General features: G+C 37.0%; 1 protein-coding gene and 1 non-coding gene across 7 annotated transcripts in view; one reads left to right on the top strand and one right to left on the bottom strand.

Annotated features, from left to right (window-relative positions):
• Vps8 (VPS8 subunit of CORVET complex) overlaps positions 1 to 14,561 on the top strand; it is a 201,850-nt gene that overhangs the window by 34,830 nt on the left and 152,459 nt on the right. For all 6 annotated transcript variants that reach the window (XM_010624234.3, XM_010624232.3, XM_010624233.3 and 3 more), the window contains 5 exons: positions 445 to 512; positions 1,765 to 1,918; positions 2,024 to 2,083; positions 4,029 to 4,136; positions 8,717 to 8,797. In XM_010624234.3, coding sequence (XP_010622536.1) covers positions 445 to 512; positions 1,765 to 1,918; positions 2,024 to 2,083; positions 4,029 to 4,136; positions 8,717 to 8,797 — 471 coding nt within the window. The remainder of the gene's footprint in view (positions 1 to 444; positions 513 to 1,764; positions 1,919 to 2,023; positions 2,084 to 4,028; positions 4,137 to 8,716; positions 8,798 to 14,561) is intronic.
• Positions 14,120 to 14,223, bottom strand: LOC117285822. The gene has a single exon (XR_004516920.1). It is a non-coding gene; the product is annotated as a U6 spliceosomal RNA (small nuclear RNA).

Here is a 14,561-nt window from a genome sequence, read left to right as displayed (position 1 = left end):
TGTATTTGTATGTTAATTTTTCAGTTATTCAGAAAACTCATTCAGACTGGTTTATTTCCCAGTGCTATCAAGTGACTTTTACAGTGTCCTTATTCTAGAAAACTAGGCAATTCCAAGTATATACAGATGTTCCTGTTTGTTTAAGAGCAAGTTAGAAAAATCTTAATTTAAGGACCCAAGTAGGAAATTTCAGGGTTTTTAGCAACTATAGTTTGTATTTTTATTTTATTCTGATGAAAGGTAGTTTTATCTTTTGAAAGCCTCATTTTTTAAGGAAGATATTGAGCCATTTTTATCCAAAATAAGGATTATTTTATATGTTGAAGAGATGAGCTAAATCTAGTTTAGGTTATTTCAAATGCTAGATATGTATCTTGTAGGCAACTTAATACTTGACTGGTTGTTTAAAAATCTACAAGAAAAATAAATTCTGTCTCTGTTTAGTTTACAGATGATCCAACTCTTGCAATTTGCAATGACAGCGGAGGCTCTGTTTTTGAATTGACATTTAAGTAAGAGATTAATGGATATTTGTTGACAAATGAAAAGACTTGCTTTGGTTAATGATTTGAAATTGAACATGAAAAGGTCTGGAAAGTGGGTGTGATTGAAAATAGGTTATGGTTATATATTACAGTTACCTGGGGAGGCTGGCAGACCATGTGGAGTTCTAGGCCTGGTTCCCCACAATTTTATCTCAGTGGGTCTGAATCAGACGTCTAGAAATGTATCCTCCAGAGGATTCTTATGTGCTGTTAAGCTTAGGTAATGCTATTTTGGAGTAGCTCGCTAATTTTGGTTTAGGCCCCAGGCCAAGTTGATTATTACCAAAATGGCCAGGTGTAAAAAGGTTTTTATTGCCTTAGAATTGCCTTGATAACTCTTTTAAATAAGAGCAAAGACTGAGAATATGGAGGAACATATATGGAGCTGAGGTTTTTAAAAAGGCAAACATAATATTCAGTGTGTATTATATTTCTATAAATTTTTTCAAGGCTAACGCCTATATTTCTTATATTTCTTACAGCTTTCTAAATACTGAGCTCAAAGTAATTGCTGAAAAAATATACTGTTTGTTCACCTAATGTTTACCAAGCATATTGTATGAGTAGGTGTATATGTAGATACCAGAGTTACAGCTATGAACTAGGCAAGGTTCCTACTCTATAAGAACTTGCATTCTAGTTGGGGTGAGGGTAGAGAGACAGGAAATAAACCAACATGTAAATAAAATAATTTCAGGTAGATGTGAGTGCCGTGAAGAAAGTAAGATAGGTCAGTGTCCTGGAACACACTTCAGCATAACTCAGAAGGGCCTCTCTCAAGAGATAACATTTGAAGAAAGACCTGAATGATGAGCTGGCCAAGACATGTAGAGATGTGGAGGCAGTGTCCCAGGCCAAGGAGCATTCGAATACAAAGGTTTTAGGTGGACATAAGTTTGGACCCTGGAGTCTGTCAGAAACTACAGCAATGGGAGAGGAGTGAAGGCAAGAGCCAGATCACACAGGACCTTTGAAGATGTAGATAAAGAGGTTGGAATTTATTTTATGTACAGTGGCATTTTTTGCCAGCGAAGGATTTTTAATAGAAGAGTGGTAAATCAGACCCATATAGTAGAAAGATCATGCTGCTATAATGTGGAGTTTGGGTTGTTAAAGAGACAAAAGTAGGAGCTGGGAGGCTGGTGTAGGAGGACAGGCTAGAGATACTAGTGCTTGAAATCATTGCTGAATTATTCTGAATGTCTGGTTACATTTTTAGGAGAGTGATGGGAGTGAGAACTTGTGAATCTAGATGTCTGTTCAGTGGTTCCAAGGGAGAAGTTTGCTGTATTGAGCCTCTACATTCTAAGCCTGAATTGAAAGATCATCCCATCACGCAGTTTTCATTATTGGCCATGGCATCCTTAACAAAGGTAGGCATATTTAGAGGCTGACACTCATAGCTCTTAGAGGCTCTGAGCACAAACAGTTTGAAAATTACAAGGTAAATATTGAATATAGTATTTTTTTTCCTAAAGATACTGGTCATTGGATTGAAACCATCCTTGAAAGTGTGGATGACTTTTCCCTATGGACGTGTGAGTATGCTTCTCCATCTTGTTAGCAGACGAAGGACTATGTCAGGAGGTTGGGGAACATGACTTGTAAGAGCAAATTCTATGAGACTGTCAAAAATCTAGGTAAAATGGAAGTCATTAGTGTGCTCCAGTGATGATTGTTTAGACTTACCTTAAGCTGACCAAAGCAGGATAAGCTGATGACTGTGAGTCATGAGATCTTATATTTTTCTGCTTTTATTACTTTAAGCGTATATCTAGCTGTTGTTTTTAACCTTAATTTGACAGTCTCTGTGTATTGCATCTTGGTGCTTTGTGGACATACCTAATCTCTTTGCATGGTTTTCCTAGCCTAATCTTTGCCCCTTTGAGGGCAGTAATATTCTCTTACTGGATTTAAAGCTGAAGAATAGGATGATGTATTGAGTCCCAGCCTCGATTTTCAATGTTTAAAGGATATTTGTTTTTGTATGATGGCCATGCTGAGGCAGACTATACTCTCTATGGCAGTGACACTGAACTATTAATCGAGTACACTTCACTGTCCTATCCAATATATATTGCTCCTACATAGGCTTCCCTTGGCTTCTGCCTCTGATACTTCTCAGAATGTACATTTGCCCCAGCTCTCTCTCTAGTTTTTGCTTTCATGGATTCAGCCAATGATAAATCAAAAATATTCAGAAAAAAAGCAGGAAGATAGCAAGTTCAAGCCTAGGCTGGGCGACTTAGTGACTCAGTGATACTCTGGGGAGGGCGGTGGAGAAAGTGCACATGAGAGAGATAAGATAAAGGAAAGGAATGGAATAAAAGGCCCTGGATTCAGTCCCCAGTACTTTAAACAATCAAATCAAGCCTTAACTCAAACCAAAACATTACATCTATACTGAACTTATGCAGACTTAAGTGTAATCATTCTAACTAATGTAGTAGAACTATTTATGTTTGAATTATATTAAGTATCATAAGTAGTCTAGATGATTTGAAGCATTTAGGAGAATATGCATGTGTCATATGCAAATTTTATGCCATTTTATTAAGGGACTCGAGCATTATGGACTTTGATAGTCAAGACAATAAGATACCAAGGCAACTGTATTATTCAGACCCCAGGGCCCCCTTTCTTTTCTGCTTGTCTTCTTCTACTCTGTATATGAGGAAAGGTACTGGTGGGATGGCTTGGAGGGTGGTGGTACACAATGTGGGCTATTCCAGAAAGCAGAGAGATTGTTCTTATTTTCTTATTGGTACCCTGTAAATCTTTGGGCACAAGGGAGGGAAAGCATTTCTGTCCTTTAAGTGGCAAAGCTGGCTCAGATTTCCACTAACATTTTCTAGTTTAGCTTCCTTGGCTAATTGAGGTTTTTATCATGGTGGTGTATTTGCATCTTTTCATATGTTTTACTAGTATTTTTTCTCAATATTTTTAAGGAACATTTTCAAACAAATAGAGAAGTCAAAAGGATGTTTTCATTGAATACCTCCATCTAAATTCTACTGTTCCCATTTTACAGTATTTATTACGTATGTGTGCATCTGTTCATCTCTTCATCCACTCATCAAACTACATATTTTAGATTTTTGTGTTTTAGAATAAGTTGCAGAAATGAATGCTTTTCCCCCAAGTGTTTAGCATGCATGTCATCATCTGTAGTTTAATATTTGCTTCGAGTTTTTTGGTGTAAACTTTATATACAAAAATACACAAATCTTGAGTGTACATTTACTGAACTTTGGCAGATGCTGATGATAGTTTTGTAGCCCAAACCCTTATCGAGATACAGTGTTATCATCAACCTAGAAAGTTCTCTCACAACACTTTCCAGTCAGTCCTTGCTTTGTTGGAATCTTTAGGAGAAACTGGGAAAGGTTTTATCAAGGAGCACCAATCATAAGGTGTTTCTGAACAGTTTTTGCTTTGTCTTTCTCTTACTGTGATAAGGTTTTTTTCCTTCTTCTCTTTTAGATGGATCCTTCCAGTGTTCCATTGCTGGCCTGGCATTTTGTAGCAGTGCATAATTATGTGAACCCCATGCTTGCTTTCTGCAGAGGAGATGTTGTTCATTTTCTTTTGGTAAGTTCTAATATGATGGTGGGTCTGCTACAAAGTCTTGTATCATAGCATCTGTTTTTTATGACTTATCAGTAATAGAATATTATGCCAAAGAAATCTATTTTACTATCATAAGCCTTTGGAGATAGAATATTTAATTTTTTTTAAGATTTTAATGGTTGACATGGTAAAAACTGATCTCCTTTAGCTCCATAATCCTTCATAATTTCTTAATTCCTTCTCCTTTGGACTAATAATGATTTATTCATGTACAAACATGAATGTGAACATATTTGTGTTGATGCTATCTACATATGTATCTGTATATTAGGGAACTCTTATCATTGTACATCTACTTCATTCTCTACAGCTTGACAGGAACAAAAAGTGAATAAAGGAAGTATAAAACATTTCTTCTTTCACAGTTTATGCTGTTGTTTGAAAGGTAAAACTAGCATGTTTGTGACTATCAGGGAGAACAGTTGAAACATTGATCTATAGGATGAGAATTAAAAATTGAATTAAATTAGAGAGCAGAGAGATAAGAATGCTCTAGAGAGGCCCTGGAAATTTCATAAGATTTGTAGGAAAGAAGATGAACTGAAGTGACTAAGAGCATGCCTGTGTAATCTGGTCTCGGGTTCCTAGCTCGGGGAAGCAAGTCTCCTCAGCTTACCCTGTTTCTGCAGCCGGAAACCAGGGTGTTGTCTTTCCGTCACCTTTCTCCCTTCGGTTGTATTGCATCACCAAATCCTGTTGACTTAATCTTCAAAATCTCTTGACTCTCTTCCTTTTTGTTTTTCTTTTGCTGCTTTCCCATCTAAAGTTCTTATGTTATTGGGCTAGATGCTGTGGCAGCTTCCCAAGTCGTCTCTGGCCTCAGTGTTTTGTGTATGCTATCATCTCTGTCAGGAAAGCTCTGTGATCTTCTTCTACACTTCAGCTTAGCTCATGGTTAGCACTTTCTTTTGTGATCCTCTGAACTAAGTTATTACTTCCTATTATATACTCCCATAAGACTTTTTAAAAAATATATTCAGCACTTTTAAAATTTGACTTATATTTTTCTTCCTTATTCGGTTGAGAGCTCCATAAATCTAGAGACCAACTATACCACTCTATTTCTAGTCACTAAGATAGCATCTATATATAGTAAATGCTTAAATGTTTATAGAATTAATGACAGGAGAAATCTATGGTAGAACATAAAAATCGAGTATATGAGGTGGATCTAGAGTAGTCGCTGGCAAACTGTAACTCATCAGCCAAATGTGGCTAGTCACTTGTTTTTATAAATAAATTTTTGTTGGAATTTCTACTAAATTTCATCTATAAATTTCATTTATATATTTTTGTTACTTGCAGTGGTAAAGTTGCGTAGATGTGATAGTGTATGGTCTGCAGAGCCTAAAATGTTTATTCTGTGGATATGTCAACCATTGATATAAAATTTAGCCTAGATTGGTAATTGGGCACCATCACAGGTTCTTATGTGATTAAAATGATAAAGATATGATTAAATGATATTTTGGGAGGATCAATCTAGAAGTAGCAAACAGAAATGATTATAGAAGGAAGAGGGAAATTGAAGGTTTTGCTCTTAAAGCAGGTGTGAGGCACTTAAACAAAGATGGCTGGTTGTAGTAGGTGAAGGACATGAATAAAACATACTATTGCATTTTAGAATAAAAAATATTCAAAGGGAGATAGATAGTCTGGGAAGAAAATGATGAAGAGGTTATGGGAGCAGCTCAGTGGTAGAGTGCTTGCCTAGCTTATACAAGGCCCTAGGTCTCATCCCCTGGACTATAAAACAACAACAAAGAAAGAAACCTAGGAAAGATTGAGTTGAGTTTGTTGAGATGAAAGTGAAGCTGAGACTCTTGGCTGTTCTATCAAGGATGTCTTGTGAGTAGATGGCAGGTCCGAAGTACAAATGAGAATTTCAGGATAGGGAAAGTAGCTGAAGCTCTGAAAAATCAAAAGCTAGACACACATGATATGTGGGCCAGTGTTATGTGACTGTTAACAAAATAACTGAGGTAATCAACTTAAAGAGGGCAAGTTGATTTTTGGCTCACAGTTTTGGGTGTTTCAGTCCATGGTCCTTTGGCCACATGGCTTTTGGTCTTGTGAGGCAGCTCATCATGAGGGTAGTTGTGGTGACCAGAGGTGTTACCTTAGGGTGGCTGGGAAGCGAAGTGAAAGAGAAAGGTGCTGGGGGTCCCAGTATCCTCTTCAAGTGCAAGCCCCTCACCCAGCATCCTAACTTCCTCCCTTGAACACCCCACCCCTGGAGATTAAACCAGTGCCTCCACTGAGCTACATCGCCATCCTTTGTTTTGCTTTTTATTTTTGAGGCAGGGTCTGGCTAAGTCACTAAGTTGGCTATACTCAAACCTGTGGTCTTCCTGCCTTAGCCTCCCAGAGAGCTTGAAGATTTCACCACCTCCTAATAGTGATGGCCAAGCCTTTAATGCATAGGCCTCTGGGGGACATTTATTCAAACCATAGCACATGACCTTGGTGAACACTTATGCAAAGGAGAGGATAAAGAAGAGGAAACAGGAAAGGCACAGAGAGGTAGCAGGGGAAATGGGACAATATAGCCTCCCACAGAAGGAGAGCCTTCAGGTCAGTATCAGTTTTAAGGTCATGCCCATAGTAGAGGAAGATCAAGAAAGAAGAAGACTGAATAGAAGATAACTGTATTTAGCAAGAAGTTGTCCTTTAGAACCTTTTTAGATGACTATCAGTGGACTGGGAGTAGAAACTAGGTTGTAGAGCCTTGTTAAAGAACGAGTTCTCCAGATGAACAGACTTACACAGTCAGTGTTTGGTTATAAGAGGAAGAAGTATGGTTGTATATTATTAGAGACCTCACACCCTGTCCAGTACATGCTGCAGGCCTGAGAAATAAATACACTGAGACAGAACTAAGAGAGAGAAAGCAGGGTGCCAGGATGACCAATGCCAGTACAACTGACAAAGGTCCTGGCCAGTCTCAGGCACTGACTTTTATTGGCAATCAATTGGGATAAAGGCAAGCTACATGCAGTTTCTATGGAAATTAATGTAAACAAGGCTCATAAAGGACATGACAAAGCATTCTCGAATTTGTGACAGAATAGACAAAATATATGGTTGTAATTAGAAAATTTTACTTCTAGTCAGACGTTTTTATTTGTGGAAATGGAATTTGGGTGTGAGTTACTCTGACCTCTGCATGTAGACTTCAGCTGGACTTGCTTTTCAAAACAAGCAAATTGTGCGGTTAATTCTTCACACCCTGCTTTGGGCATAATCAGTGTTACAGTCCCCTGCAGTTAAATAGTGTCTATAAGAAATAAATTAAGGAAGGCTTTTTGGGGGGAGTTTTTTGGATTTTGTTTTTATTTTGAAGACAGAATTCAGAAACACATTTGAGAGCAAAAGGAAAAGGGCCTTTCATACGAGAGACTGAATATGCCAGCAGAGGAGAGGCAACGTGGTGGAGGGGGAGGAATTAGAATTTATATAGGTGAAGTGATTTTAAGGATTTTAGAAAATCTTAGGGGAATAGGTAATATTGGCATTGATCTTCCAAGTTTATGAAACACTTTCGACATATGCAGCATATGAGACAATTTGGTATTGACTTGTTTTCATTTTACAGATGTGGAAACTGAGAAAGAGTAAGTGATTGCCCTTGATCACACAGCTGTAACAGTGGAACTTACACTTAAACACATGGCTCTGGATCTTATGTTCATTTACCAGAGCATCCTTTCTTGTGGGGCAAGTGATTTAGTAAGACGGCACTATATGAAGGGCCCACATGAAACGGTCTCAGCTTTTCATTAAGGTGTCCGGCGAGGTTACTGCAAGTGAAGGCATTGGGTGGCAGAGTGGACTTGAGACTTAAAGATACCGAGCACACTGCTGCAGGGAGCCTGCGAGGAAACACAGGCTGAATGGAATGTGATGAATTTCAGGTGGCCAGGTGTATCTTGTGCTTTATCTTTCTCCTTCAGTGTGTTATTACCTTGGAGCAGAAGTGGAGAAAGTAGATTACAGGGATGATTGAGCATTATAGAGTGTGTCTGTACACACATACAAATAAAATACTAACAGTCGAGATTGGGGGGTGAAATTTTGGATTATGTGAACTATAATACTGTCATAGTCCTGAGAAGTCTAGTTTTGTCACTAAAGCTGCTATTTCTCTTCCTCCTCTTCCTCTTTCTCTCCCTTCTTTCCATTTTTAATGAACGTTTGTTTGGCGTATCATACCATGTCATCAATCCCATTTTATACTCTAGCTCAGTATAACTATTGATACGGTGGAGTTAGGTTGTTTTGAATTATGACAGAGTAAAAAATTATATCATAGCATTTGCCAATACTAACAAATAGACCACTAGCCAGACATGCTGTGATTTTTGGTACAGATCATGAAGAAAATGATATTTTTCACTTATGAAATAGTTTCTCGATCAGTATTTTTGTTTTACCTACATTGAATGGGGAATCATACTTTACCTAGGTAGAATATAATGAAATATTTTTAAAAGTCTTTCAAGCAATAACTGATGCTTTGGTTGTTTTCAATTCATCATCAGGTTAAGAGAGATGAATCTGGAGCAATACATGTTACTAAGCAAAAGTATCTTCACCTGTACTATGATCTCATCAACTTTACTGTGAGTATTGTTCAAATTAAATGTCCCAGGTAATTTCATGCAGTTGTTCTGTGTATTAAAGCTATCAGAACTATTGCCATGAACTGTGTGCATTAAGTCCATATGAATATAAACAAAAGTGAAGTCCTGCTTATATTGAATAAGGTCTGAGTTTGTTATCATGCCACATCATTAATGCCTTTTGGCTCGAAGTTCTTCTGAACACTGACAGGATTAGGCAGTTTTCTTTAATCTCTCGATTATCTGAAAGTGGTTTGGGTTCAGAAGAATTTAGGTGGGTTTATTTAGGATCATTTACCTATGATTTCTGGAAACATGTTTATGTACTTATAAACTTGTCCTGATGGGTTCAGGACTTATATTACCAGTTCTTTTCTTTCTTTCTTGGTACCAGGCATCGAACGTGGGCCCTTGTGCTTACAAGGCAGGAGGCAGAACCACTGAGCTAAATCCCTGGCCCAGCAGTTGTTTTCTTATGACAAAATCTTTGCTGAGTTCAATCTCTACTTTACGTCTCTGTCTTGAGTGACATCTTGGTTTAAAAATAAAAGTTTTCTTTCATTTTGTATCAGAGATTTCCTTTTTTCAAACAGTGTGTTAATTTTGAGAGTAGTGTAATTATAGTATTTCTGGGTTTCCATCATTACTGTTTTTAGTATCCAGTATCACCTTAAATATAAGGCAACCCTAAATATAAAGAAATGGCTCATTTTTTCACTAAAAAGACTAAAAAGATTATTCTTCCCTTCCAACTTGATAATATATAATTTTTCAGGTTATGTATATTTTATTTATAATATGTGATTTACTAATTTAGTTGCACTTTTTTTTTTTTTTTTTTTTTTTTTGGTGAGACAAGGTCTTGCTATGTTGCATAATCTAGTCCTGAACTCTTGGGCTCCAGGGAACCCTGCACCTTAGCCTCCTGAGTTCTGGGTCTACAGACTTGTACCACCATGCCCATCCCATGTTACATTTTTAAATTCACTTGTAGGCTATTGATTTAGAAACACAGGTTGAGCATCTTACAAGAACACGAACAATATTATTACTTCATGAAACATGTATGGAAAAAACATCACAGGTTAAATAAATGTCCCTTATCAAGAATGCTTGGTATCGGAAAAATCAGAATATCTGAAAACTGAAATACTCAAATCCAATTTTTTTGTGCACCAACATGCCGTAAGTGGGAAATTTCACACCCAACATCATATGATGGATTTTATCAGATGGACTCCAAATACTGAATAAAATTACCCTCAGCCTATGTGTATATGAAACAAATTAATTTTGTGTTTAAATTGGGTCCTTTTACATGATATCTTATTATATGTATGTATGCATATATATATATATTTTTTTTTTTTCTTTTTCAGAATCAGAGCACTTCAAGTCCCAAGTATTCCAGATAAGGAATACTTAACCTATGACATTTTTTCATACATATTTCATGAAGTAATGTTTTGAATCATCTATTAGTTTTCCAGTAATCATCATCACTTCTGTTTGAGATGAATATTTGAAAATACAGTACATTTAAAATCTGTATATCACTGGAAAATTTTTCCACAATCATAAGTAGCCATTGTCCTAACAGTAGGAAAGTTGGTGTTTTCATTTGTCCTTTGGCCAGCATTTGTGATGCAACCATTAGCTATGTGTTTTATAAATTACCTTTGTGAAGATTTGTTTATAAGTGCATCAAGCATCAACACTTGTGATTTTGAGGATCTAATCTCAGGAATAATTACTCACTTTTCTTTTTCTTTCTTTCTTTCTTTTTTTTTGCCTTTAAGGATAAACTTCATTCTAATCTCATGTCATATTAGCAAGCTTCCCAATTCAAACAGAAAAATAGTGAAATGTTTAACAGGACAGACAAGGCAAAGATTTAGAATCAAATTAAAAATCCCAAAGGAGTTACTGCTAACAAAGCCGTTATCCTGAGTAGCATCATGTAATGGACTTCACTATGTTTTTCTATTTTATGTAAACATTATACTGGAAAGATACCAGTAGTTTTTCTTTGGAAATATGAATAATGTGTTAACAAATTGTTTAATGTAATAAATCCTCCCAGCTGATTAGAAACATAAAAATAATAAAAAGCAGAGGAAAGATCTCAAATCCATAAATAGAGAAATCATACTATACAGATATATTTTATTTTCAACAATTTTCAAAAGTGACAGCTTCCTGTGGTGACATGCTTCCAGCTTCTTCTAGTACTCTTGGTCTCGGTAACATGCTACTTGTCTACACCTGTGGGTTTTCAGTGAAACCAAGGTCACCTCCAAACCCCTCCTCTTTAGATGCAGTATCATTCAGTGACAGGATGTGAAGATCTTTCCCCACTCTTTGGAATGCAGTTTCAAATAGCCTTATCCAACTTGGGTATGACGTTCCAGACATCCTCGGGGTTCATTGTCTCTTTCATACCATTTGAAAGATTCAGAACCTTTGTGCCTTCTTCATCTATTTCCAAAATCTCACATTTAGACCATGTGTCTCTTAGACTTGACCTTGCAACATATTTGGATCCAACAGTAAGTCTTTCAGAATGTAGATGTTCTGCGGTTGAGCTGAGCCATTCTCTGGTAAATAGAATTGTGTTTCCTTCCATCTCTGGATTCTTCTTCAGAGAACAAAGGTATCAACAATGAAATTGGCCTGCCTGTTTTTATATTCTGGGACGTTTTCAAATAGATTTATTTCTGTTTGCATCTTGGGGTCATGATTTTCCCTGTGCAGATGCAGAAGAACCCTGTGCTGGTCATTTAAAGGGTTCTCCCAGACTGCCTTTCTCATGTCTTCAGCACACCCAGGCTCTTGGGCTTTCTCACTGACTGTTACGGATGAGGAACTGATGTCGTCAGGAGACAGCTGGGCTGTGGGAAGTTGTAGTTCTGCCTGTGTCTTGGCTTCACAGTTGTGGGGAAGCTGCACTATAAATGGTCCCAGGGTGGCTCAGTGCCACAGCAGAGTGGCATAATTGGTCACTCCAGGCCTAAGTCCTCCTTTATTTCATCCCCAACTAGAGTGCTGTAAGTCAGTGGATTCTAATTCAGAGAATTCTTTTGATTCTTCATCAGAGGAAAGTGGAACCCCAAAGAAACTGTGTACTAAGATCTCTGTTGTTTCACTGGTGTGTGGCAATAATATAATTAGGAATTCATTGTTAAACTGGGCTTGGTCAACCAAATGGCTCTCTTTTGTACCTTCAAGTACTCAGAACCAATTCCACCTTCACATGGGTTTTGAAGAGCTTAAAAAATGTTATCTGTTCCAAGGTTATAGGATTTACTTGGTTTGGATTTGGTAATGTTTAAATCTTCCTCTGTTCTTTCAGAGAGCTCATTTGTTTGTGGTTCTGCATATGATGCTTTATCTTTTACAGCTTTATTACTTGGTTTCTTAAGTCCAGCATCGGAACTGGAGGTTTGAAGGCTTTCTAGATCTCTGGCCCATCTTTTTCATAAAGCACATAGCTTTGGACAATACTATCTTAGAATATTTTTTTATTTTCTCATGAATATTTTCACCTTTGCTTCTCAAATCATTTTTATTTATTTATTTTGTTTTTTTTTTGTTTTTTTCCAAGACAGGGTCTTACCATGTAGTTCCTTGCACTCACTGTGTAGCCAAGGCTGGCCTTGAACTTGCAGCAATCTTCCTGCCTCAGCCTTCAGAGTGCTGGGATCATAAGTGTGAGCCATCACACCTAGCACACAGTTGTTTTAAAGCCTGGCATTATAGTTTTCTCTAGAATTAGAGGCAAATCTTTGTTATATGGGTCTCTTGTTCCCTCTGGAAAAGTGGCTTGCAATTTTGTGGCTTTCAAACATGGCTCAGCAAAAATGTCTTCTTTTCTCTCGTAAACAGAAAGTTATTTTTGTTTCCCACTGAGCCCTAATGTTGAGTAACGTAGTTTTGTCTTTGTTGAATTTTGTAAATATTTGAGCTAGTTTTATGGTGAGTTAATCTTAGGTTTGCATGATTCTTCCAAAATTTCTAAAAGTGTTTAATAGGTTGTTTCCTCATTTACTTAAATACTCCATAGGTGAAAACTTCACATTTTCTTTTTTCCTTTGAAAGTTTCAGTTGTAGAGAGGAGGGATTCATTTTCTCTTTTCCTTTATTCTAGTTTTGTAACTAAGCAGCCCTAAGTTTTTATTAATATTAGCATTGATTTGAATACAGTCATCATATAGCTCTATAATCAGTCAGTGTTCCATCTGGATCTTTTGCTACAACTAAGGCCTTCATTAATTTATCTAAAATCTCCTGAGGGCCGGGGATTTAGCTCAGTGGTTTGGTGGCCTACCTCACAAGCGCAAGGACCCGAGTTCAATCCTCGGTACCAAAAAAAAAAATCTCCTGAAAGCCATGTTATAACTTCCTCTGATATATGATTAGGAATATTAGGAATATCAGCCTGCATAAGCAAAAGTAAAATCTCATATACATCATGAGGTTTCAGAAGCAGATGAGCAAAGGAGACTTTAACTCTATTGTTTTTCTATTACTAGTTCCTAGTACCAGTTGCCATCAGTATACTTGGCAGTTCATAAGCTTCTAGGGATCAGGAAGATGTTTGTACACTGGGCAGAACTTTAATCAATCATGTAATATTACATGACAACTGTTCTAAAATATTCAAATTTCTTGTCAGCTTGCACTAAAATGTCCAGGGGTTATCAACGTGTTATGTACTTCTTCACTTCCAGTTTTCATATCATGTGTAGAATAGTGGTAGGAAGGTAGCTGAATAGAAGACTGCACAGGCTTCTGAAGTTTTAGCAGTCTTACAAGTCTCTTTTCTACCAAAACAGGGCATGCGCTCTGGAAGGGTGTCAGTAGATCTACGATGTAAACAATTCACTGTATTCTGAGGCCAAAGCAAATAATGTGCATTTTCATTCTAGATTGTTTTGCTATGCATTATGTGCTAATTCACTAAAAGCTCATATTACCTTTTCATCTCAAAGGGATTTTCACTAGTTGGCTGATTTAATCTATAAAGACTGCACCTGAAAGCCTGAGCCCTAATCTTGATAAACTTGTCCTTAGTTGAATAAATGTTATTCACAGATACCACAGCTTTGTTTCCATAATCTACAGATAATACTTTGATGTGTTCCTCACTCATCAGAGCTCTGGACCACTGTCCATTTGCTGCTTACTTTGCTAAACAAGCTGGGGAGACCCTGTAATGAGGGGCTGCTATGGCTTTGCAGTAGTCGTCATTGTCACACATTAGAATTCTAAATTCTTGTGTGTTCCTGGCCAGCTGATAGCAGAAATTGCCAGGGTTTAAAAAAAATTATGGAGTGCTTCTCAAATTCATGTGTCATCCTTGCACAGGGGCCATGCTAATCTCTGTATCATTACAATTTTAACATGTGTGCTGCCATTGTGAGCCCTAAGTTGTATCTGTGATTCTCTGTGTTTTAGCCAGGCAACTTTTGAAAGCACCTAAAAAAGCTAGCACTAATTTAAAGTTTTATAAAGTTAAAGTGCCCTTCCTAAATTATAATTTTGTTGTTCAGAATAATTGAGAGAAGACCTTGTAAGAGTTATTTGTAAACTATTTGTATATCCAATTCCCCATTTCTGAGTGAGATTTTGGAGGGGGAACCTTACATTGGCTGCTATATCGTTAGTTATAGAATATAACTGTAACATATGTTCGAAGAAAATTAACCTGTTTTAAATTTGGTTGGTATGGCATTATACAAATAATCTCTGATAACATGGACTA

The sequence above is a fragment of the Fukomys damarensis genome, unplaced genomic scaffold (assembly GCF_012274545.1).
Source record: "Fukomys damarensis isolate Sample0158 unplaced genomic scaffold, DMR_v1.0_HiC HiC_scaffold_12, whole genome shotgun sequence".
Classification (NCBI taxonomy): Eukaryota; Metazoa; Chordata; class Mammalia; order Rodentia; family Bathyergidae; genus Fukomys; species Fukomys damarensis.
Note: the sequence above shows the minus strand (reverse complement) of the source record. Positions and strands in the feature narration are given on the sequence as shown.